We start from the raw sequence: 22,177 nt of genomic DNA on the forward strand, positions 1-22,177 counted from the left end.
ATATTCTCATATACTGGCAATCAATACTGGAAACTTAAATTTTGAAAACAAAGCCATTCATAACAGCCTTATAAATGAGGCACGTGGGGCTGGTGTGGTAGCTTAGTGGGCTAATCCTCTGCCTAAGGCACTGGCAACCCATATGGGTGCCGGTTCGTGTCCTGGCTGCTCTTCTTCCAATCCAGCCCTCTGCTTATGTCCTGGGAAAGCAGCACAGGATGGCCAAGTGCTTGGGTCCCTGCACCTGTGTGGGACACCTAGAGGAAGCTCCTGGCTCCTGGCTTTAGATCGACCCAGCTCTGGCCACTGCAGCCATTTGGGGAGTGAACCAGAAGATGGAAGACGTTTTTCTCTCTCTCTCCTTCTGCCTGTAACTCTGCCTCTCAAATAAATAAAATCTTTTAAAAATGAAGCACATGTAAATCTAACAAAACACATCCTTACAGACCAAATTATGTCCCCCTAATTCTTATGTTAAAGCCTTGATCTCAAAGGTGACTGAATTTGGAGGGAGATCCTTTAACAAAGTAATTCAGGTCTAATGTCCTCTTGTAAGAAGAGGAAGAGATATCAACGTTCCCTCTTTGTCCCACATGTGTGCACAGAGGAAAGGCCATGTAAGGACAAAGCAAGAAGGCAGCCACCAACAAGCCAGAAAGGTAGGTCTCACCAGAAACCACCCTGCTGGCACTTTGTTTTGCTTTTTTTTTTTTTAAAGATTTATTTATTTACTTGAAAATCAGAGTTACACAGAGAGAAGGAGCGGCAGAGAGAAGGAGAAGCAGAAGAGGCAGAAGGAGAGAGAGGGAGAGAGGTCTTCCATCTGATGGTTCACTCACCAATTGGCCACAATGGCTGGAGCTGCACCTATCTGAAGCCGGGAGCTTCTTCCAGGTCTCCCACGCAGGTGCAGGAGCTCAAGGACTTGGGCCATCTTCCACTGTTTTCCCAGGTCATAGCAGAGAGCTGGATTTGAAGTGGAACAGCCAGGACTCGAACTGGTGCCCATAAGGGATGCCTGCACTGCAGGCAGTGGCTTTACCTGCTACACCACAGCACCAGCCCCCCTGCTGGCACTTTGATCTTGTGACTTCAAGCTTCCAGAATTGTGAGAAAATAAACTTCTGCTGTTTAAGCCACCCAGTCGGTGGTATCTTCCTTTATAAAATTTTTAATTTAGGAGCCACTGCTATGGCATAGCACGCAAAGCCGCCGCCTGCAGCACTGGCATCCTTTATGGGATCAAGTTTGATTCCCAGCTGCTCGGCTTCCAATCCAGCTCCTGGCTGATGCACCTGGGAAAGCAGCAGAGGATGGCCCAAGACCTTGGGCTTCTGCACCCACATGGGAGACTCGGATGGAGTTCCTGGCTCCTCTGAATACCAGAAGAACCACAAAACAGCAGCTAGAAGAATTAGAAATCCATATAGGGGCCGGCGCCGCGGCTCACTAGGCTAATCCTCCACCTAGCGGCGCCGGCACACCGGGTTCTAGTCCCGGTCGGGGCGCCGGATTCTGTCCCGATGCCCCTCTTCCAGGCCAGCCCTCTGCTGTGGCCAGGGAGTGCAGTGGAGGATGGCCCAGGTGCTTGGGCCCTGCACCCCATGGGAGACCAGGAAAAGCACCTGGCTCTTGGCTCCTGCCATCGGATCAGCGCGGTGTGCCGGCCGCAGCGCGCTGCCCGCGGCGGCCATTGGAGGGTGAACCAACGGCAAAGGAAGACCTTTCTCTCTGTCTCTCTCTCTCTCTCTGTCCACTCTGCCTGTCAAAAAAAAAAAAAAGAAAAAAAGAAATCCATATAGGGTTACAAACATAAAGAAAAGACAAAGAAATAGAAAGCTAGTTGTCTAATTTGATCAGTTTACACTGTATACATGTGTTGAAACACTGTATTTTCCCCCATAAAAATGCAGATGCTTTTTTTAAAAGCACCTGGGCCATCCTCCACTGCACTCCCTGGCCACAGCAGAGAGCTGGCCTGGAAGAGGGGCAACTGGGACAGAATCTGGCGCCCCGACCGGGACTAGAACCCGGTGTGCCGGCGCCGCAAGGCGGAGGATTAGCCTAGTGAGCTGCGGCGCCGGCCTACGCAGATGCTTTTAATTGCTAAAAAAAGAGAAGTAGAAAAATAAAATAGGAGTGGGCATTTACCCTAGCAACCAGGACACCAGTTAGGACACCTGCAGCCCACATCAGACTGCCTAGGTTGCTTCTGGCCCCAACTCCTGACTCCAGCTTCCTGCTAATGCATGCTCTGGGAGGCTGCAGTGATGGCTCAGGTAGTGGGGTTCCTGGCACCGACACAGGAGACCTGAACTGGGCTCCCAGCTTCCAACTTTGTCCCTCCCTTTACCCCAATGCTGGAGATGGGTGTACCTCCCCCCAGCTTGCCCCTCTCACTATCTTGCTCTCTCATTCTCTAATAATTTAATTTTTAATAAAAATAAAATAGGGGGTCAACTGAACTCATAGAAGTGAGAGATTAGAATGGTGATTACCAGAGGCTGGAGACGGCGGGGAGGGGGGGTGTTTGGAGAATGTGGGGATGTTGGTCAAAGGACATTAAGTTCCTGTAAGACAGGAGGAATGAATGATAAGTATTTGAGGTGATGGGTATGCGAATTAGCATGGCCTAACCACTCTAGATAGTACACATACAATATAGCATCACTTTGTAATACATAAATACATACAATTATGATTTGTCAATATTCATTTTAAAAAAAACAAGGGCAGTCATTTGACACAGCAGTAAAGAGGCCACTTGGGACATATTCTTTTTTACAACTGCATGTGAATCAACCCACATCCTATACTGCAGTGCCTGGGTTCGAGTCCCAGCTCTGCTTTTCTGACTTCAGGTTTCTACTAGTGCACACCCGGGGAAGCAGCAGATGATGGCTCAAGTACTTGGGCCCCTGCCATTCGCATGGAAGACCCAGATGGAGTTCCAGGCTCCTGGCTTCAGCTTGGCCCAGCCCCAGCTATTGCGGGTATTTGGGATGTGAACCAACAGATGAAAGATCTGTCTCTGCCATCTCTTGTCAGTCTGCCTTTCATATAAATAAATAAATAAATAAACAAACAAACAGGGTCCAAAAACAGACCCCACAAATATGGCCAACTGATTTTTTATGAAGTTACAAAAGCAGTTCAACAGAAGAAACATGGGCCTTTCAACAATTAGAACAATTAGAAATCTATATGCAAAATAACGAATCCTGACCTAATCCTTACACCTTATATAAAAATTAATGCAAAATGGGTCACAGATCTAAACGTAAAACTGGAAACTACAAAAATTACGGAATAAAAAAAACTGGCCGGCGCCACGGCTCACTAGGCTAATCCTCCGCCTTGCAGCAGCGGCACACCGGGTTCTAGTCCCGGTCGGGGCGCCGGATTCTGTCCTGGTTGCCCCTCTTCCAGGCCAGCTCTCTGCTGTGGCCAGGGAGTGCAGTGGAGGATGGCCCAGGTGCTTGGGCCCTGCACCCCATGGGAGACCAAGAGAAGCACCTGGCTCCTGGCTTCAGATCAGCGCAGCGCGCCGGCCGCAGCACACCGGTCATGGCGGCCATTGGAGGGTGAACCAACGGCAAAGGAAGACCTTTCTCTCTGTCTCTCTCTCACTGTCCACTCTGCCTGTCAAAAAATAAAAAAAAAATTTAAAAAAAATCTTCATGGCCTAGGGTGATGAGGCAGAGTTCTTAGACATGACACCAAAAGCACGAGTCCATAAAGTAAATGATTTATAAATAGGACATTTAAAAATTAAAAATTTTTGCTCTGATGTAAACAACACTGTTAAGAGAAAAAAGGACAGATAAAACATTTGGAGAAAATATTTACAAATCATGTATCCAAAAAGGACTTGTATTAAGAATATATGGGGGCCAGCGCTGTGGCGTAGCGGGTAAAGCCGCTGCCTGCAGTGCAGGCATCCCATACGTGTGCCAGTTTGAGTCCCGGCTGCTCCACTTCTGATCCAGCTCTCTGCTATGGCCTGGGAAAACAGTAGAAGATGGCCCAAGTCCTTGGGCCCCTGCACCACTGTGGGAGACCTGAAAGAAGCTCCTGGCTCCTGGCTTCGGATTCGCACAGCTCCGACTGTTGCAGCCAGTTGGGTAGTGAACCATCAGATGGAAGACCTCTCTCTCTCTGCCTCTCCTTCTCTGTCTGTGTAACTTTGACTTTCAAATCAATCAATCTTAAAAAAAAAAAAAAAAGAATATATAAAAGAAATCTCAAAACTCACTACAGGTTGAGTACCCCAATCTGAAAATTCAAAACCTGGATTTTTTTTCAACTCACAAATGCCACCACTCCACACAAGAAGTTTTGGATTTCAGAGTGTTTCAAATTTTGGATTTTCTGGGGCCTGCGTTGTGGTGCAGTAAGTTAACTTACCACCTGCAACACCAGCATCCCATGAGCACTGGTTCAAGTCCTAGCTACTCCACTTCTGATCCAGCTCCCTGCTAATGTGCGTGGAAAACCTGAAGAAGGCGGCCCAAGTGCTTGTGCCCCGGCCACCCATGTGGGAGACCGGAATGGAGTTCCAGGTTCCTGGTTTGGGCCTGACTCAGACCTGGCAATTGTGGTCATTTGGGGAGTGAACCAGAGATGGAAAATCCCTCTGTGTCTCTCCCTGTCACTCTGCCTTTCAAATAAATAAATTTATTTTAAAGATTTATTTTATTTGCTGTAAGCCAGAATTAGGGGAGGGGGGTATCGATCTTCCATCTGCTGGTTCACTCATTAAATGGCCGCAACGGCCATGCCAAAGCCAGGAGCTTCTTCCAAGTTTCCCACATGGATGCAGGGGTCCAAGCACTTGGGCCATTGTCTGCTGCTTTCCCAGGCACATTAGCAGGGAGCTGGATCAGAAGTAGAACAATCAGGACTCGAACCAGCACCCATATGGGATGCCCGTGCTGCAGATGGCAGCTTTACCTGCTGCGCCACGGTGCCACCCCAATCTTTTTGTTTTGTTTTTAAAAGAACCTGTTATCATATACAACTGGGTTTAATCTCCAGGGAACTGTGCAGAATGAAAAAAAAAAGAATCCAGAATCTAAAAGCTACATGCTGTATGAATCCATTGAGATTACTTTCTTTAAAATTTTTATTAATTTTTATTTCTTTGAATGGAGGAAAAGAAGAGAGGGAGAGGCAGAGATCTTCTATTTACTGGTTGACTTCCTGAATACCCATAATAGCCAGAGCTGGACTAGGCCAAAGTCAGGAGCACAGAACTCAATGTGGGTCTCCCACATGGATGGCAGGGACCCAACTACTTGAGCCGTCATCTGCTGCCTCCCAGAGTGCACAATAGCAGCAAGCTGGATGGAAAGTCGAGCTAGGATTTGAACACAGGCACAAGGATTTGGGATGTGGGTATCCCGAGCAGTGCCTTAACTGTCGCACCAAACACCCTCCCCGGATTAGTCTTGAAATGACAAAATTCCCAAAAAGGTGAACAGATTGGTAGTTTCTAGGAGTCTAGCAATGGGCAGGACAGAGCAAAGACAGTGAATGTGGCCATCAAAGGCCAACCTGAGAGATCCTTGGGATGATGCAACTAGTCTGTGCTTGGCCATCTCAATGCCAATACCCCAACTATGACACTCTTCTCTAGTTATGCAAGATGTTATCACTGGGGGGAACTGTGGAAAAAGGTATACAGAATCTCTGTGTATTATTCTTACAACTGCGTGTAAGTCAATCAACCCAAACAGAAAAGTTTGATTTTAAAAGAAACCCCACTTATATGACATTCTTGAAAAGACAAAGCTATGGCAACACAGGACAGACCTGTGGTTGCCTCGGACTACAGGTATGGGAGGATATGATTGCAAAACGGTACCATGAGGAGTTTTTAGGGTGGTAAAACTCCCCTGTAGATTAGTTACACTCTTCTACATGTGTTAATACTTATTAATGAACACAAGAACAAAATCAATTTTACTGTATGTAAATTTAATAAAACTTTTGAAGGGAAAGAAAAAAGATGGTAGGCTGTGGGTATCTGCAGAACTGTCTGTTGGCCAAAAGAGAACTGAAAGTCCAACTGAGAAAATTACGTAAAAGTGGAAAGTTTGATTGAAAAAATTATTTGGACGACAGGAGGGAGGGTCCCTAAGAGGTTTCATTCGCAAATTACATTTTAACATGACGTCTCCAGCTCACTGAGGAATGCGGTAGGATACACCTGCAGGAAACCAGGTATTGCATTTGTCACTAGACTATGGTTGAAAACAATCCCACCAGCCACCGGAAGACCCCACACACACAGCCTTGAAGTGCAATTCCAGGAAACCTTAACCTCCCCTGAGAATTTGCTGGACTCTCCCCTTATGAGTACACTAAGCCAAGGTGCTTGCTGCATTTCCCTTGGCTATCAGAAGGTTCACAGAGAAACCAGCAGCTCAACATTAATCAGACGGTCCCCGACTCACAACAGTCCAACCTAAAACTGTTAACCTTTGTGGCAGTGCAGAAGTAATATACATTCAGTAGAAACCATACTTTCACTTTTGAATGTGGTTCTTTTCCTGGGATACCAATATGCATTATGATCCTTTCTCGTGATGCTGGGCAAAGGGAAACCACCAGTGCTCTACAGTGCGCTGTGTTGCTAAGCTACAGCGTGCAGTAGGTTAGGTATATTCAATGCATTTTCAACTTCCAACATTTGCAACTTATGATGGGTTTATCTGGACACAGCCTGAATCCCTATTACATCTTAAGTCCTCCATGCATTCATATTCTAACTTAGCCTTGATTGCATTTTCCCTGACCCTAATCCTTCATTACAAATAATTTCCTCTTTCACATACTGATTCTTATGTATCTCATCACATCCACAGTAACAGACAGAAGACACACTTACCTGGGGTTTCGCCATTTCCTGCTCTTCTTGGGAAAAGTCAGAGATGCGTGAAGGCTGAGCTGAAACAAGTGGAGAAGAGTAGAACACATAAGTAGACCCCATTAGGCTTTCAGTGCCTAGAATCACCTGCCTAGAATCCCCCTCGCACCAGCTGGTCACGAGGCTGCTCTGTGAAAGTTTGGGCAACCACATGGTGTTAACAACCACCCGTGAATTCATTACTGTTTTTCCTCGTGTGCACATTGAAAACACAAGGATATACATGCTGTGTATATAGTGCTAACCCAGAAATTGTGCTTCTAGTGACTTCCTTTAATAACTTATCACGACGTATAATTTCTCTGTAAACACCTTCATTTCAGCACTGATTTCAATAATGCAAAAACTTAAACGATCCCGTATGATCCACAATGAGGGATTAATAAAGAAACTAAGCGATAAAATGTTATACAGCTCTTAAAGATGTTACATGAAACCACGCACTTATCCATGTACTTTTGTTGTCCATGTATTTCAACGAAAAGTTTAAAAATATTATAGAAAAATATTAAGCTGAATTAAACTTCTAAACAAAGGTCATAAAACCTCAAGAATCCATTTTAAAACGATATGCTAAATGTTTTAAAAGGCGTACCCCTATACACATTTTTTTAAAAGAGTCTAAGAATGGACATTTTAATCAGTTCCCTTCCATTTTCTGATTAATCTATAACTCCAGTGTTACTTATTAGACGCCAAAATAGGGAACATTAAAACTGTCGTCTCAATGAATGAGGCTATCCCCCTGCCGTCTACCAACAGGCACCGCCCACCCCTCCCGGCCCCAAACTCTGGGCGAGGCCCGTGGTCAGGTGCCTCTTCTTCCTTCTCCTCACCTCACTGGGGCCGTCTGGCCCAGGAGCGGATTGACTTCAGCTGGAACATTCACAGGACGCCCCTAATCAGGCTTCAGCCCGGGGAAGAGGGACAGAGGGGCAGAGGGAGAGGCGGGGCTCATCTAAAGAGGGGCCTCGGGGATGCGCGTGGACCCTTTGTGCAGGTCACGGGGCTGGAAAATGTGTGAAAGTCAAAGCTCCATGAGTCCTACCCATTCCTGATTTGCGCCATAACTTTGTCCAGCAAAGGTCCCCAGACTCTCATGCACTAACCTCTCGGGCCCCTAATTGCTCAACCCTCAAACCCCCACATCAATGACCCTCACACACTCCCGTTCACCCAACCCACAAAACTCCCCATCACTCAGCCCACAGCCCCCAAGACTTGCCCTTTCAACCTCACTCTTTCTCGAGAACAGATTTTTCTGCTCGCTGCTGAGAAGACCGTTACAAGAACTGGCCCAGACAAGCACTTCCGCTTCTAAACCTATTCCAGCACCGCCGATAAAAATGCAGCGGCCGCCGGTTCTGCGCACGCTCAGTAGTGCCTTTGAGGCCGCGTCCGCCAATAGTCAACATGGGGCCGCAAAGGTGAGCGGGCCGTGGCGCAAGCGCAGAGCAAAGATATCCGCGCCAGTGACGTCACTGTTGGGAGCCGAAATGATGGTAACTTCTGTTTCTGCCGCTAGAGGGCGACTGTGCTAAGCAGGTATTCACTTTGCTCTCCAGAAACCAGCGTTTCTAAGACTTCCGACTTCCATTTCTCTTGGAATAGTGGAGCGGGGAGAGAAAAATGCCCAATGAAGGAAAAGAGTGTAGCAAGCGGCAATTTCGAGTCTTGAACTTGGAAAGCAGCAATGGGGTTGCAAGTGTAGTTGAATGAGAAGACGGGATGCATGGCAGAATTGCTGTGTGTGCAAAGACTAGGAGGTAGGGAAGGGCCAGGGCTCCATCCAGTGGCTAGGGCTGGGAATTTACCTTCTAACTTTTGAAGGACGTTAAGTCGGTTTGCAAACAAGAAGCTAAAGAATAAATAAACGACGAAGTGGAACACACACCGGCGGCAAGGAGGTGGGTGTTAAGTAGTGACTGCCATGTTGCTTTCTCTAGATGGGCAAAGATAAGACAATATCAATGTATTGGGTTGTAGAAGTGTGGGCGGGAGCCAGGTGATGTAGGGTCACCTCTGCCAGAAAGAGAGCTCATATTTCATTCTGGCCATATGGGAAGCCAGGAGAGGGATATTTTTAAAGAACTAATGTGAAGCAAACTAGAATTATATATTAATGTTAAAATACATGCATATTTAACTCATTTGTTTATTGTCTGTCTTGTCCCCATTAAAATATGACCTCTACAGGGATTTGATTAAGCACCTCCTGTGTGCCAGGTAGTATCTTAGATACTTAGGAATATAGCAAAGAAGAAAGCAGACCCAAACAAACATGATGGAGACATCCTGAGTTCAAACCCCTAACCTACCAGCTGTGCAATTTAGGGCACAACTAATCTTCTCTGTGCAAAGTTTCCTCACCTATAAGATAAGGATGATAGAGTCCACATGTCATTAAAACAGCCATAACAAGGGAGTAGATCATTGTAAAGGATTTAGAACAATGGCTGGCACATAGCAGGTGTTATGTAAGTGTTGATTGTGATTCTTACTAAAATTAGATGCTTGCATTATTTATAAATTTCCCAGTTTCAAGTATTCTGTTATAGCAGCACAAATGAACTAAGAAGATGAAAAATGGAAGTAATGAGGAGGCGAGGGTAAGGCCACAGTGCTCATATTTTGTAGAGCAGGAGGAAACAGAGGTGGTAGTATGCACAATGTAGTGGGCAGCACTGAGCACTCAGCATATAGGGGGAATGCAGGCAATGAGGGGCAGAGTCATTGGGAACAGATGTAACTGAGTGGTAGGGCATGATTACTATCTGTCCTTTACGCGTCCCTAGCCCCTCTGTCCCCATATCTCTTTGACACTTCTGGGTTTCTTCCTGTTTCTGTCTCCTTCCATCTATGTGTATATGTCTACATCTTTTTATTTCCTTGTGTATGTCTGTTGGTCTTTAACAGTGCTGACACTGGAAAGTTGTAAGGTGTCCAGACCTCTGTGTTCCAGAATCCATCACTTAAAATAGGGCTCATAGAGCCCAGAGTTCTAGAACGTCCCTAACTCTGAACACTGTAGGGTGAGTCTGGCCAAGGAGATAGTTAAGGAGGCTTGTGAGTATCATAATGCAGGCCTGGAGCTTTGTGGTGTTAACCTTGGCCACACTGATGATTTCTACTGTAGATGCCAAGATCTATGAACGCTGTGAGCTGGGAATGAAGCTGCAGAAAGCAGGCCTCGATGGCTACAGGGGCTACAGCATTGGAGACTGTGAGATTCCCATTACCCCAGGCCCTACCCACACCCCAAGCCACTGACTAGCCCCAGCCCCAGCCCCCCTACCTTGTCATTTATCCTCTCTGGGCCAGGGCATGGCCCTCTCAGGAACTCCCTATAGTGAGTGTTCTCACTCTAGTTAGCACCATTCTTGCCTTGACAATCATTACCTCCATCTCCACCAACACCATCACCATCATCTATAGCATCACTGCTAATACTATAATGAATACCATCACCATGCCCATCCCTAATACCTCGCCAGAATCACCAACATAAACACTACCACCAAACCACGATCATCACCCTCACAGCTCCCTCCCATCCTCATTCCCCTCATCCTAGCATCTCCTATTCCTAGACCCTAATCCTACCTCCTACCTCTCTTCTTCTTGCCCAGGGCTGTGCATGGCACACTATGAGAGTGGTTATGACACCTCTTTCGTGGACCACAATCCTGATGGTAGCAGTGAATATGGGATTTTCCAGCTGAATTCTGCCTGGTGGTGTAACAACGGCATCACACCCACCGAGAACCTCTGCCACATGGAATGTCGTGGTAAGGCAGCACTAGGGACACACTGAAAACTTGCTTGTCCCCATTCCTCCACATACAGAGAACAAGGTTATCTAAGCCATCATTTCCTTCCACAAGAGATAAAAAAATATTATGGGGAAAACAGGAAAGTTGTCTGGGCTGTTAGAGATACCATCCTGCACCCTTACCCAGATTACACTGGGAGGCTGTAAAGGACAGGAGATCTCAAAGGTCCCAGATCTCACACAGAATGGAAACTGCAGGTTTCTGGGACCCAAGGAACAGGAAACTCAGCTCCATGTGGAATAGAAGGAGAGATTGTCCCAATTTGGGGTGGAGTTTGTCCAAGCTATGAGGAAAGAAGTAGATGTCTGGCTGTAGGAACAGGAACAAACTACCTCATTGCAGAAGTGATAGAACATTCCAAACAATAGTGTGGTGTTGTTGAAGACAAAACAGAGTATCAGTTGAAGTTGTTCAGGGATGTCCAAAATTGTAGAAGAGGTTGTCCAAGACAGGCCAAAATGGAGACTGGGGTTATTTGGGGTCAGCCCAAATGGAGGTTGGTGATACCTAAGTCCTGCCAGTGTGACAGAAGAGGTCCCCCAGGAATGGACAGAATGAAGGATGAGGTTGTCCAGGACTGGCCACCATAGAGGTTGAAGTTCTCTAAGACAGGATTACATAAATACTGGGTTCTTTTCAAGACTAGCTAAAGTGGTTAAACAAGCTAGTTAAGGTAGTTAAGTTTCGGCCGGCGCCGCGGCTCACTAGGCTAATCCTCCGCCTAGCGGCGCCGGCACACCGGGTTCTAGTCCCGGTCGGGGCGCCGGATTCTGTCCCGGTTGCCCCTCTTCCAGGCCAGCCCTCTGCTGTGGCCAGGGAGTGCAGTGGAGGATGGCCCAGGTGCTTGGGCCCTGCACCCCATGGGAGACCAGGAAAAGCACCTGGCTCCTGGCTCCTGCCATCGGATCAGCGCGGTGCGCCGGCCGCAGCGCGCCGGCCGCGGCGGCCATTGGAGGGTGAACCAACGGCAAAAGGAAGACCTTTCTCTCTGTCTCTCTCTCTCACTGTCCACTCTGCCTGTCAAAAAAAAAAAAAAAAGGTAGTTAAGTTTCAACATAGAAATGGAAGTAGGCCGGCGCCGTGGCTCACTAGGCTAATCCTCCGCCTAGCGGCGCCGGCACACCGGGTTCTAGTCCCGGTCGGGGCGCCGGTTCTGTCCCGGTGCCCCTCTTCCAGGCCAGCTCTCTGCTATGGCCTGGGAGTGCAGTGGAGGATGGCCCAAGTACTTGGGCCCTGCACCCCATGGGAGACCAGGAGAAGCACCTGGCTCCTGCCATCAGATCAGTGCGGTGCGCCGGCCACAGCGCGCTGGCCGCGGCGGCCATTGGAGGGTGAACCAACGGCAAAAGGAAGACCTTTCTCTCTGTCTCTCTCTCTCTCTCACTGTCCACTCTGCCTGTCAAAAAAAATGGAAGTAGTCCAGGATTAGCAAAAATGGAAGTTGAGGTCCTGAGCCAATCAACATGGAAATTGAGATTCTCCAGGACTTGTCATCAAGGTGGTTGAAATCATAAATAAATAGCAAAATGGCGATTAAAGATCAGCCTTGTCTGACCAACATGGCAGTTGGTGGTTGAGACTAAACAAGACTAGCCAACATGGAGATTGAGGTCATTAATTACCAGTCAAAAGAGAAGTTGAGTTTATCCAGGACAGCATTGTGTTTGAAGTTATCAGCACTGATCAACGTGGCAGTTAAGTAGCTTTCCAATCAGACAACATGGTGGATGAGGTGATGTCACACCAGCCAGCATTACAGTTGAGATCATTTGCAACCAGACATAATGACAGCTGCAGCAAGCCAAAACTGGCCAATGTAGAGCTTGAGATGGTCCCGGATCAGTCAATATGGTGGTTGAGGTCATTCAAAGTCAAAGGCAAACAAGACCAGTCAGCATGAGTTAACTTTGTACAGAATCAGCCAACACAGCAGTTGAGGTGATTCATAATCAGCTCACAAGACAGTCAAGGTTATCCACAATTGGCCAAAGTATAGTTGAGATTATTCAAGAAAACTCAAAACCACGGATCCTTCCTACACTGTCATCCTGTCCCCAGTGCACCAGATCACCATGCCCTTCTCTTCCCTTCAGATCTACTCAACCGCCACATTCTAGATGACATCTTGTGTGCCAAGCGAGTTGTATCCACACAGAACAGTATGAGTGCCTGGTAAGTTCATAAGGATGGCCTGGTCACCAGGCAGCCAGGGGTAGTCCTACTGCCACCCTGCCAACCTGTCCACTTCATCCTCCCTCTCTCCATTCATTTCCCAGGGATTCCTGGACCCAGCACTGTTCTGGCCATGATTTATCTGAATGGATCAAGGGGTGTGATGTGCATTTAAAGACTGACTCAAGGAAAATGCATCCATGACTCAAACTACCAGGAATAGAGATTCTCTTTTCCTTTCTCTTTATTCTTTTGTGGATTTAATAAAGAATGACATCTATAAACAAAATAAGAAATGGTCTGATGCATAACTCTTCATTTTTCCAAAGCCTAGACATACCCCAATAACTTCTTCCATATATTCAAAGCTTTAATTAAAAGATGCTGGACCACTTGATGAGGAGGAAGAGACGGGTGGGCAGTGATTAAGAACATGGGTTCAGGGCTGGCGCTGTGGCACAGTGGGTTAAAGCCCTGGCCTGAAGCGCCAGCATCCCATATGGGCACCGGTTCTAGTCCCAGCTGCTCCTCTTCCAATCCAGCTCTCTGCTATAGCCTGGGAAAGCAGTAAAAGATGGCCCAAGCCCTTGGGCCCCTGCACCTACGTGGGAGCCTGAAGAAGCTCCTGGCTCCTGGCTTCAGATCACCTCAGCTCTGGCTGTTGTGGCCATCTGGGGAGTGAACCAGCAGATGGAAGACCTCTTTCTCTGTGTTTCTACCTCTCTCTGTGACTCTGTCTTTGAAATAAATGAAATAAATCTTTAAAATAAAAGAACATGGGTTCTTCTTGGTTAGAATACCATCTCTACCACTTACTAATTGTGTTGTCTTGACAGAGGCACTTAATTTCTCCCGTGCCTTAGTTTCCACAACTGTAAAATGAGGATGATAATGATGGGAACTACTTCACAGGGTTATTGGGAGTATTAAATAAATTAATGTTTGTAAAACACATAAAGTGCTTGGTTCACAAAACAGTTACAGGTTTGGAGACAGAAGTGCAAGGTGGGGGAACAGGTGTGTGTACGAATTACCTTACCCTAAAAAGTATCACTCTCAGGGTAGCCATTTGGAGCAGTGGTGAAGATGACCCTTGAGATGCCTGCATCCCACATCAGAATGCCTGGATTCAAATCCTGGTTCCACTCCTAATCCCAGCTTTCTGCTAAAGCACTTCATGGAAGGCAACAGGTGATGGTTCAAGGATTTAGGTCTCTGGATTGAATTTCCAGTTCCTGGATCTTTGGATTGAATTTCCAGTTCCTGGATCTTTTGCCTAGCCCAGGCCTGGCTATTGGAGACATTTGTCTCTCTCTCTCTCTCTCTCTCTCTCTCTTCTTATTCACACATGCAGTTGCAACTTGGGATTTCTGTATGATTCAAAGTCCTCTCTTCTCCAAAGAAGTGATCATCACTGGTTTGATAACAGGATACCCTGTATTGAGAAATGATACACAATTTGGGCACCTCTTGGTGGACACAGGGCCTTAAAAATCAGGAAAGCTGGGATGGTGCTGTGGCATAGCGGGTAAAGCCACCGCCTGCAGTGCCGGCATCCCACATGGGCTCCAGTTGGAGTCCCAACTGTTTCACTTCCAATCCAGCTCTCTGCTATGGCCTGGGAAAGCAGTAGAAGATGGCCCAAATGCTTGGGTCTCTGCACCTGTGTGGGATACCTGGGAGAAGCTCCTGGCTCCTGGCTTCAGATGAGTGCAGCTCCGGCCATTGTGGCCATTTGGGAAGTGAACCAGCAGATGGAAGACCTCTCTCTCTCTCTCTCTCTCTTGCTCTCGCTCTCACTCCAGCTCTCTCTCTGCCTCTGCCTCTCTGTAACTCTGCCTTTCAAGTAAATAAATCTTTTTAAAAATTTGGAAGGTACATTTTAATGCAGGAAATTTCACACGGGGGCTGAAAATACATTTTTAAGGCTTTATTTATTTGTTTGAGAGGTAGAGTTACAGACAGTGAGAGTGAGAAACAGAGAGAAAGGTCTTCCAACCACTGATTCACTCCCCAAATGGCCACAATGGCCAGAGCTGAGTCCATTCAAAGCCAGGAGCCAGGAGTTTCTTCTGGGTCTCCCATGTGGGTACAGGGGCCAAGTGCTTGGGCCATCTTCTACTGCTTTCCCAGGCCATAGCAAAGAGCTGGATTGGAAGTGGAACAGCCAGGACTAGAACCAGCTCCCATATGTGATGCTGGTGCCACAGGTAGAGGATTAACCTACTGCACCATACCGCTAACCCTGAAAATACATTTTGATCAGTCTAAGAGGCATCAAAAATCTTTAATCCTGGGGTCAGCACTGTGGCGTGGTGGGTCAAGTCACCGCCTATACCGCTGGCATCCCGTGTAGGTGCCTGCTCCACTTCCAATCCAGCTCCCTGATGGTACACCTGGGAAGGTAGAAGAAGATGGACCAGGTCTTTGAGCCCCTGCATTCCCAAGTGAGACCTGCAGGAAGCTCCTGGTCCCGATTTCAGATTGGCGCAGTTCTAGCCATTGCAGGCATTTGGGGAGTAAACAGATGGAAGATATTCATGTCTCTCTCTCTCTCTCTCTCTCTCTCTCTCTCTCCCTCCCTCCCTCCCTCCCTCCCTTGCTTTCAAATGGGTAGATGAATATTTGGAAGAAGAAGAAAAAACTTTAATCCTGAAACCCAAAGTCAAAGAACTGAAGCACTTCAGGGATGGAAGGTTACTTCACTAGGTACACGGTGGGTTACTTAGGGTAGCCACCCTCACCCACACAGAGAAGATGGCCATAGTTCTCTATCATCACATATTTGTACAAAATGTTCTCAGTAGGGTCCAGTTAATTCCACTCTTTCTGGGTGAATACCAAAACCACATCCTCAAATGACCATCAAAACAACAATTCACAAAATAAATATTAAAAAAAGAAAAATATGAAAAGATGTTCAACCTCATTGGTCAATAAACACAAACAAATGAAATGAGATGTTATAACCTATCAAAAAGGCAAGGATTGAAACTATGACAAGAGCATTTGAAAGGGTATTTTTCTTCCTTATTGTGGGAGTGTCAACTTGTAGTAACTTTTCAAAAGGCAATTCAGCAATATCTATGTAAGTTCAAAATGTGCCCACTTTTTTTAGGTAGGGGGTGAAGGAAAGAAAATATTTAATTTGTCCACAGATGAGAAGGCAATCGACCTCAGGTTCTCAAGAACTATGGCTCTGCTGAATGAAAGTGTTTAGGGGTTGTTAAAGAGAAAACGTGCTCACTTTTTGAACTAGACATTCTAGAAATGCTCACCATGTCAGGAGTGATCACTGCCACAGTATAATAGACACTACGCATCAGTCCTTCAATATAGGTTATTAATAAATCACAGAACATGCATCTAAGAGAAAAATACGCAACTGTTAAAAATATCTCCATATCCTGGCACTGAGATATCTATCAACAGGTGTTCATTGAACAGAGACTACCCTAGCTACACGAATTATCAGATCTGTAGCACATATCACTTGCATATTCGCTCTGGAACTCAGGCTCCTCGTCTGTAAGGTGTGGATAATAACTGCTGACTTGCTAGGGTTATCGTGAGAATTAACGGTGATCATACATGAGAAGTGCTTAATAACATGCTAAGCTCAGCATAAGATCTCTGTATGTTGGCTTCTGATCTGCCACTGTTATATATCATTAGCATCATCATTTGTATTACCAGTAGTATTACCACTCCAGGTTAAGTATCCCTCATTCAAACTGCTTGGCACCAGAAATGTTTTATATTTCAGACTGTTTTGGACTTTGGAATATCTGCATATGCAAAATGAGATATCTTGGAAGTGGAAATCAAGTCTAAACACAAAACTCATTTATGTTTCATATTTACTTGAATTCTGAAGGTAAGCTTATATGATATATTTAGGGCACCTGCATTTTCACTGAGACCTGTTACCTAAGGTCAGAGGTAGAATTTTCCATGCGTGATGTCACATCAAAAACTTTTAGATTTTGGAGTATTTAAAATTTCAGATTTTTTGATTATGGCTGCTTATCAAGTACTCCCATCATCAATATTACTGTACACAGGGCAAAACAATTTTACATAATGGGAAAATTGTTGCAAAAGATTGATTTATGCCAACTATATGTTTATACCACGGTACTTCATGGAAAATATAATTAAAAGATAAGATTATCTTGGTACAAGAAAAATTTGAAATTCATGGATAATTTTTTCAAAATAGCATTTTCCAGGAACTTTCTGGAGAGCTTTCTTTTATACATGTAAATAGAGGTTAAAAAAAATAAGCAAGAGAAAGTGAGAGGTGTATAGACGGTAATTAACCAAATTCCCCACACAATTGGTCGCCTGGAATGAGTGATTACATGAGATTAGGAGATTGTGTTCCTTTTTAGATTGTATGTTCCTCGAGAGTTTCATGCCACTTGTCACTTTTGTAGGAATAATATAGATATATTTAGAAAGGGCAGAAGGGAAAGAACTGAAAATGGTCATGAATTATAAGCCTGGAATGGAAAAGGACAGACCCATGGGAAGATCAGCCTGTAGTGCTCAAATCCAAGATGAGGAAAAATAATGTAACAGAAAAGAAATTGAAGGGCATGGGGTTCATTAATTCTTCCTGACCACCAAAGTTATATCCTTGTAGTGAACCAGAGCATGAGAGCGGTTTGTGCTGGCACAGTCTTGGCCTCTTGAAGAGTCATACCCCTTTAGCTCTGCACCAGAAGGATACCTTTGGATGACATAAAGACATGTTTTAAATCACAGCAGAGCAATCTCATCCTTGTACGTATCACAAGATTGCTGGTGAGGCTGGGTTGACCCATCAGAAAACTGTCCTAACCACATGGAGAAATCTTTGCTTCTGAGGAAGGGGCTTACTCACTCTGTGAGATAAAATAAGTGAGTATTTCCTTCCCTTTACATCACAGCTTCTTGGAAGCTGAGAAAAAACAACTGCAGCTCAACACAGTTATATAGAATCCTAGGATTTACATATATTCATTTCAGCCTCGCCCTGGTCTTCCCGTACTTCCAGAATCCTAACTTTGTGTTTATACAAGTCCATTTTATAGTATAAATTATATAACAATAACAAATTCATAAATAAGGCCTATTATACATGTGCCAAGAATTGTGCTAAACAGCTTAATTCAACTGATCTCCCCATCAGCCATACAAGGTAGGTATTATTATCAGCAGCATCATTCCCATTTTACAGTTAGGGAAACTAAGGCACAAAGTCGTTAAGAGTTTTGTTCCAGAATCTGTACTCTTAACCACTATACAATACTGCTTCCTTGCTTCTAGGAATCCTTACATGAGGAGGCAGGAGCTTCTTACCCGAACATAGTCAGGTCTAACTCTGGTGGACAGAAGGCAAAGGCCTACAAAGACAGAACACTGTGGGGGAGGGGAGAAGAGTTGAGAATGACAAGTGATATCCAGATTGACAGCTCATCAAATTACTAGACTAGAAATCTTTAAATGCCAGCTGGTAAAATGGTCCTGCTGAGTGCAAACTGTTGAAATCTTTACTTAGTATATAGCAAGTTGATCTTCTGTATATAAAGATAATTGAAAATGAATCTTGATGAAGAATGGGATGGGAAAGGGAGTAGGAGATGGGATGGTTTGTGGGTGGGAGGGTGGTTATGGGGGGAAAAACCACTATAATCCAAAAGTTGTACTTTTGAAATTTATATTTATTAAATAAATGTTTAAAAAAAGAAATGGGAGGCCGGCGCCGCGGCTCAATAGGCTAATCCTCCACCTAGCGGCGCCAGCACACCGGGTTCTAGTCCCGGTCGGGATGCCAGATTCTGTCCCAGTTGCCCCTCTTCCAGGCCAGCTCTCTGCTGTGGCCCGGGAGTGCAGTGGAGGATGGCCCAAGTGCTTGGGCCCTGCACCCCAAGAGAGACCAGGAGAAACACCTGGCTCCTGGCTTCGGATCAGCGCGATGCGTCGGCCGCAGCGCGCCAGCTGCGGCGGCCATTGGAGGGTGAACCAGCAGCAAAGGAAGACCTTTCTCTCTGTCTCTCTCTCTCACTGTCCACTCTGCCTGTCAAAAAAAAAAAAAAAGAAAGAAATGGGAAAGGACATTTGTTTTCCCCCACGAATCCCCATCACTCAACCACACAGCCTTATCATGGACCTCATAGGCCACCCAGCACTGGTTCATTGTCACTGACCCCCCATTGCTTATTCGAGAGACCCCCCTCCTATCACATACTCCAAGACTTCCCCACCACTTACACTACAGACTCCAACACTCGCCCCCACAGACTCCTCCAACCACACATCCCAAATACTCCTGTTACCAATAGTTCAGTCCCTGCCCTCAGTGGCAAATCAAAATAATGAGGTTTTGGGGCGAAGGAAAGAGAACATTTCATCTATCAACAGATGCCAGGGTAGCAGTTGAGGTCTCCAGAACCACCGCTCTGCTGAAAGATGGTGTTTGGATTTCTAAGGATGCTACAGGGGGAGCCAGGAAAAAGCGGGCAAGGGTCAGGGGCAGCTGCAGGCTGCCCCCGGCCAGGCACCGAGGCTTGCCTTGCACATACCTTCTTTGCTTTGAGCTCTGGTTGTCTGCAAGAGAACTAGAGACAAGAAACAAGGTGACATGCGCCTTGGGGCGTGGGCAATGGGGAAGCCGGCAGTCCAGCCCTGAAGCAGCAACAAGACCTCTACTGGTGTTGGCCAAGGGGGCTTCAGGCAGCCTGGGGGCCCCATGCAGGTGGGGGTCATCTTCTGCCCTGGCCCTGGAAATGTGCTGCCCAGACCTGGGATTCACCCAAACAGAACCCCCTCGAGGCAGTACCGGCCACCTCCTGTTCTCTATTGGAGAAGCAAGTGACCTCCTGAGTGCAGTGATTCGAATCTTGTAGGGCCAGCTGCACCACTTCCTCCATTGCAGGTGAGGCCAAGGGAGCGTGGCTAGGAGACTGTGGCCTGATGGCATCTCGCATCTGCACTCAAGACACTGTTTGGGGGCTCGGTTCCACTCTTACAGACTTTACTACTCACCCTGCACACCTCCATCACTGCTTCCAGGGACACACCCATCACTCACCCACCAGATCCAAGTCACCCCATAGACCCCATCATTCATGCTACAGATCCCTGTCACTCAGTTGACAGCCCAAACCCAGAGACCCCTTCCAAGGACTCACCAAGTAAGTGCCCATCTTTGGAGAACCCACATTGGTCCTTGTCATTCTGCCCTCAGAGCTTCTCACATCTATTCTGAGCGAACCCTCTGCCCTCCTGTTCATATCCTGCTCTGATCTGAAGAGTCAAATTCTTATTCTGGCAAAGTCCCCTTTCCCCGTGGTGTTTTGCAAAAACAGTCACAACTTTGAGAGCCACTTTCTTGGCCCTTTACTCCGCCTCAGGTTCTGTCAGTCATTACTGCTCATGCGCAGTAGCATTTTCTGACGTCATTGACGTGAACAGCTAACATTGGTTTTGTTCAGTAAGGGCAATAATTTTATTTGGTTGGCAAGAAATATGGCCATATCAAGCAATCAGATTGGCAGGGGAGCAGACATCTTACACCAATGAATGATTCTGTACCGCGGAGAAACGTGCCTCTTACGCGGAAGAGATGGGATTTGGGGAGGAATTTGAAAACTTGGCAGTAAGAGTGGCGCCTTTTATGCAAAGGATATGGATGGGTAAATTATGTGTATGTTAGGTGTGCATATGTGCTGCAAGGGGTGATTGATGGGAACTAATATATAAAAAATGAAGAGTTGAGGACCACAGTGCCTGCAGCGGGGAGATACCACTGCAGAAAAGGAGGGGAGACCTCGGATGGTCCAGTCCTACCTAGGGACTTACTGTGGGGAAGGAAAGCAAATATTACAATGGTTCCCCACAGATCAGTACAACTGTGCAGCTGGGAAGACACTACGGAGGTGGTAGTCCTCTCAAGTAAATAACAGTATGGTGATACGTACCATTGGGATGGCTGTGGCGAAGTCTCAGATTGGTACAGTCTGCCTTGGGAGATACCACTGAAGCAGATGGGGGGGGGGGAGGCCACGGTGGTATAATTCTGTCCTCAGAGAAATAGAAAAGTGAAGAAACTGAGATTGATAAACATAGGTACCGGGACAGGCACCCTGGCCAGATGGTATCGTAGTCGGAGACCAAAAGAGAATTCAGGGAGACCTGACGGTGACCCCTCTGCATCCACATTCCATCTTCCTTCCGGGACTTGGGGCAGAGAGATCGGGCTGGGGGCGGGAGGCGGGACTGGGGGGTGGGGGTGTTCTGCTCCTGTAGTGTGCCACTCAGTGCCCCCTTGAGGCCTGGGGAACAAATAGGAAACTGACAGTGCTCAGGTGGTCATGGACCACAAACACTCCGACCTAGTAATCGCATTCTACCACTTAATCTTGTGAAAGACAAAATGCATGCGGCGACTAGATACCATTCTTTTCAGGCTATAACCGTGGGGAACACTTTCATTGATGAGGAACATCCCAAAGACAAGGAAGGGAGTCTGGGGATTTACAAAGGAGCCACGCTTGAATCCTGGGGAAGGATGGAGACAGGTCTCTCTGACACGGGCATTCTGGTGTTGGGACTGACTGGGTTCTTGTCCAATGCCGGTAAAGAATGAAGGACACAGAAAGCAAGGAATGAGGAGGAAAAGCAAGTTTATTGATAAAGGAAAAGCCAGAAAAGATAGCTCACTTTGGAGTTTAGTTTTAGGCTGGTAAACAGGGGAATTCTTTTGATTGGCTGGCTAAGATGTCAATCTCAAAAGTAAGATAACAGTCATCTGGTTCGTTAACTATTGCCAGCCAACTCGTTAAAAAAAAAGGGGGAGGGGGGGTCTCTGGCATGTGAACCAGTGCTCTGCTCAGCCAGGGGAGCTCTGCACTTCTGCCAGCTTGCACCTTTGATAGCAAGCATGCAGTTTCTCAGAAGCAAGCCCCTGTGGGTGCCTAGTGGTTTTTCCAAGAAACAGCCTAGCAGTTTTTTCTGAGAAGAACCCCCCCCCACACACACACACACTTCCATCTGTCTGCCTAACTGTAACCCCTTCTGTCTCCTTTTATTACCTCAGAACAAGAAAAATCATTGGGGACTGCTATGGACTGAATTCTGTGCACATTCCAACCTCCCCCCCCCCACTTCATATGTTGAACCCCTAACCACCAGTGTGATGGTATTTGGACACAGGGCCTTTGGAAGTCATGATAAGGTCATGAGAGTAAAATCC

General features: G+C 46.5%; 2 protein-coding genes and 1 long non-coding RNA gene across 28 annotated transcripts in view; 1 reads left to right on the forward strand and 2 right to left on the reverse strand.

Annotated features, from left to right (window-relative positions):
• LOC100353466 (zinc finger protein 182) overlaps positions 1-8,334 on the reverse strand; it is a 46,114-nt gene extending 37,780 nt beyond the window's left edge. For 3 of the 24 annotated variants that reach the window (XM_051827073.2, XM_051827072.2, XM_051827070.2), the window contains exons 1-3: positions 7,768-8,250; positions 6,893-6,951; positions 2,499-2,570 (exon numbers count right to left, since the gene is read on the reverse strand). In XM_051827073.2, the coding sequence (XP_051683033.1) occupies positions 2,499-2,563 (65 nt within the window). In that variant the 5' untranslated portion in view covers positions 2,564-2,570; positions 6,893-6,951; positions 7,768-8,250. Of the gene's footprint in view, positions 1-2,498; positions 2,571-6,892; positions 6,952-7,767 lie in introns of all 24 variants that reach the window. The other 21 variants (XM_070066991.1, XM_070066990.1, XM_008272563.4 and 18 more) reach the window with 19 other exon arrangements.
• A 193-nt stretch (positions 8,335-8,527) lies between these two features.
• LOC100342234 (sperm acrosome-associated protein 5) lies at positions 8,528-13,232 on the forward strand. Of its 2 annotated transcripts, XM_008272567.4 has the most exons (5): positions 8,528-8,838; positions 10,068-10,154; positions 10,561-10,719; positions 12,858-12,936; positions 13,041-13,232. In XM_008272567.4, the coding sequence occupies exons 2-5, from the start codon at positions 10,100-10,102 to the stop codon at positions 13,138-13,140; spliced, it is 393 nt and encodes a 130-aa protein (XP_008270789.1). In that variant the 5' UTR covers positions 8,528-8,838; positions 10,068-10,099; the 3' UTR covers positions 13,141-13,232. The 2 variants fall into 2 exon arrangements, with proteins under 2 accessions (XP_008270789.1, XP_002719937.1); XM_002719891.5 differs by lacking the exon at positions 8,528-8,838 and having other exon boundaries at positions 9,949-10,154.
• Positions 13,233-18,629: 5,397 nt separating this feature from the next.
• LOC138847590 (uncharacterized) lies at positions 18,630-21,168 on the reverse strand. 2 transcript variants are annotated; one of them, XR_011385472.1, is made up of 2 exons: positions 20,904-21,168; positions 18,630-19,000 (listed from the first exon to the last, which is right to left on the reverse strand). It is a non-coding gene; the product is annotated as an uncharacterized lncRNA (long non-coding RNA). The 2 variants fall into 2 exon arrangements; XR_011385471.1 differs by lacking the exon at positions 20,904-21,168 and adding an exon at positions 20,115-20,326.
• Between the last annotated feature and the right edge of the window lie 1,009 nt (positions 21,169-22,177).

This window comes from Oryctolagus cuniculus, chromosome X (assembly GCF_964237555.1).
Source record: "Oryctolagus cuniculus chromosome X, mOryCun1.1, whole genome shotgun sequence".
Taxonomy (NCBI): domain Eukaryota; kingdom Metazoa; phylum Chordata; class Mammalia; order Lagomorpha; family Leporidae; genus Oryctolagus; species Oryctolagus cuniculus.

What these genes read in the sequence shown, in the direction of transcription:
- LOC100342234 (XM_002719891.5), top strand. Translation starts at nt 10,010, where the DNA reads ATGCAGGCCTGGAGCTTTGTGGTGTTAACCTTGGCCACACTGATGATT. An exon ending in GGGCTACAGCATTGGAGACT is followed by an intron (nt 10,155 to 10,560) that starts GTGAGATTCCCA and finishes CTTCTTGCCCAG; the next exon opens with GGCTGTGCATGGCACACTAT. An exon ending in CAGAACAGTATGAGTGCCTG is followed by an intron (nt 12,937 to 13,040) that starts GTAAGTTCATAA and finishes TTCATTTCCCAG; the next exon opens with GGATTCCTGGACCCAGCACT.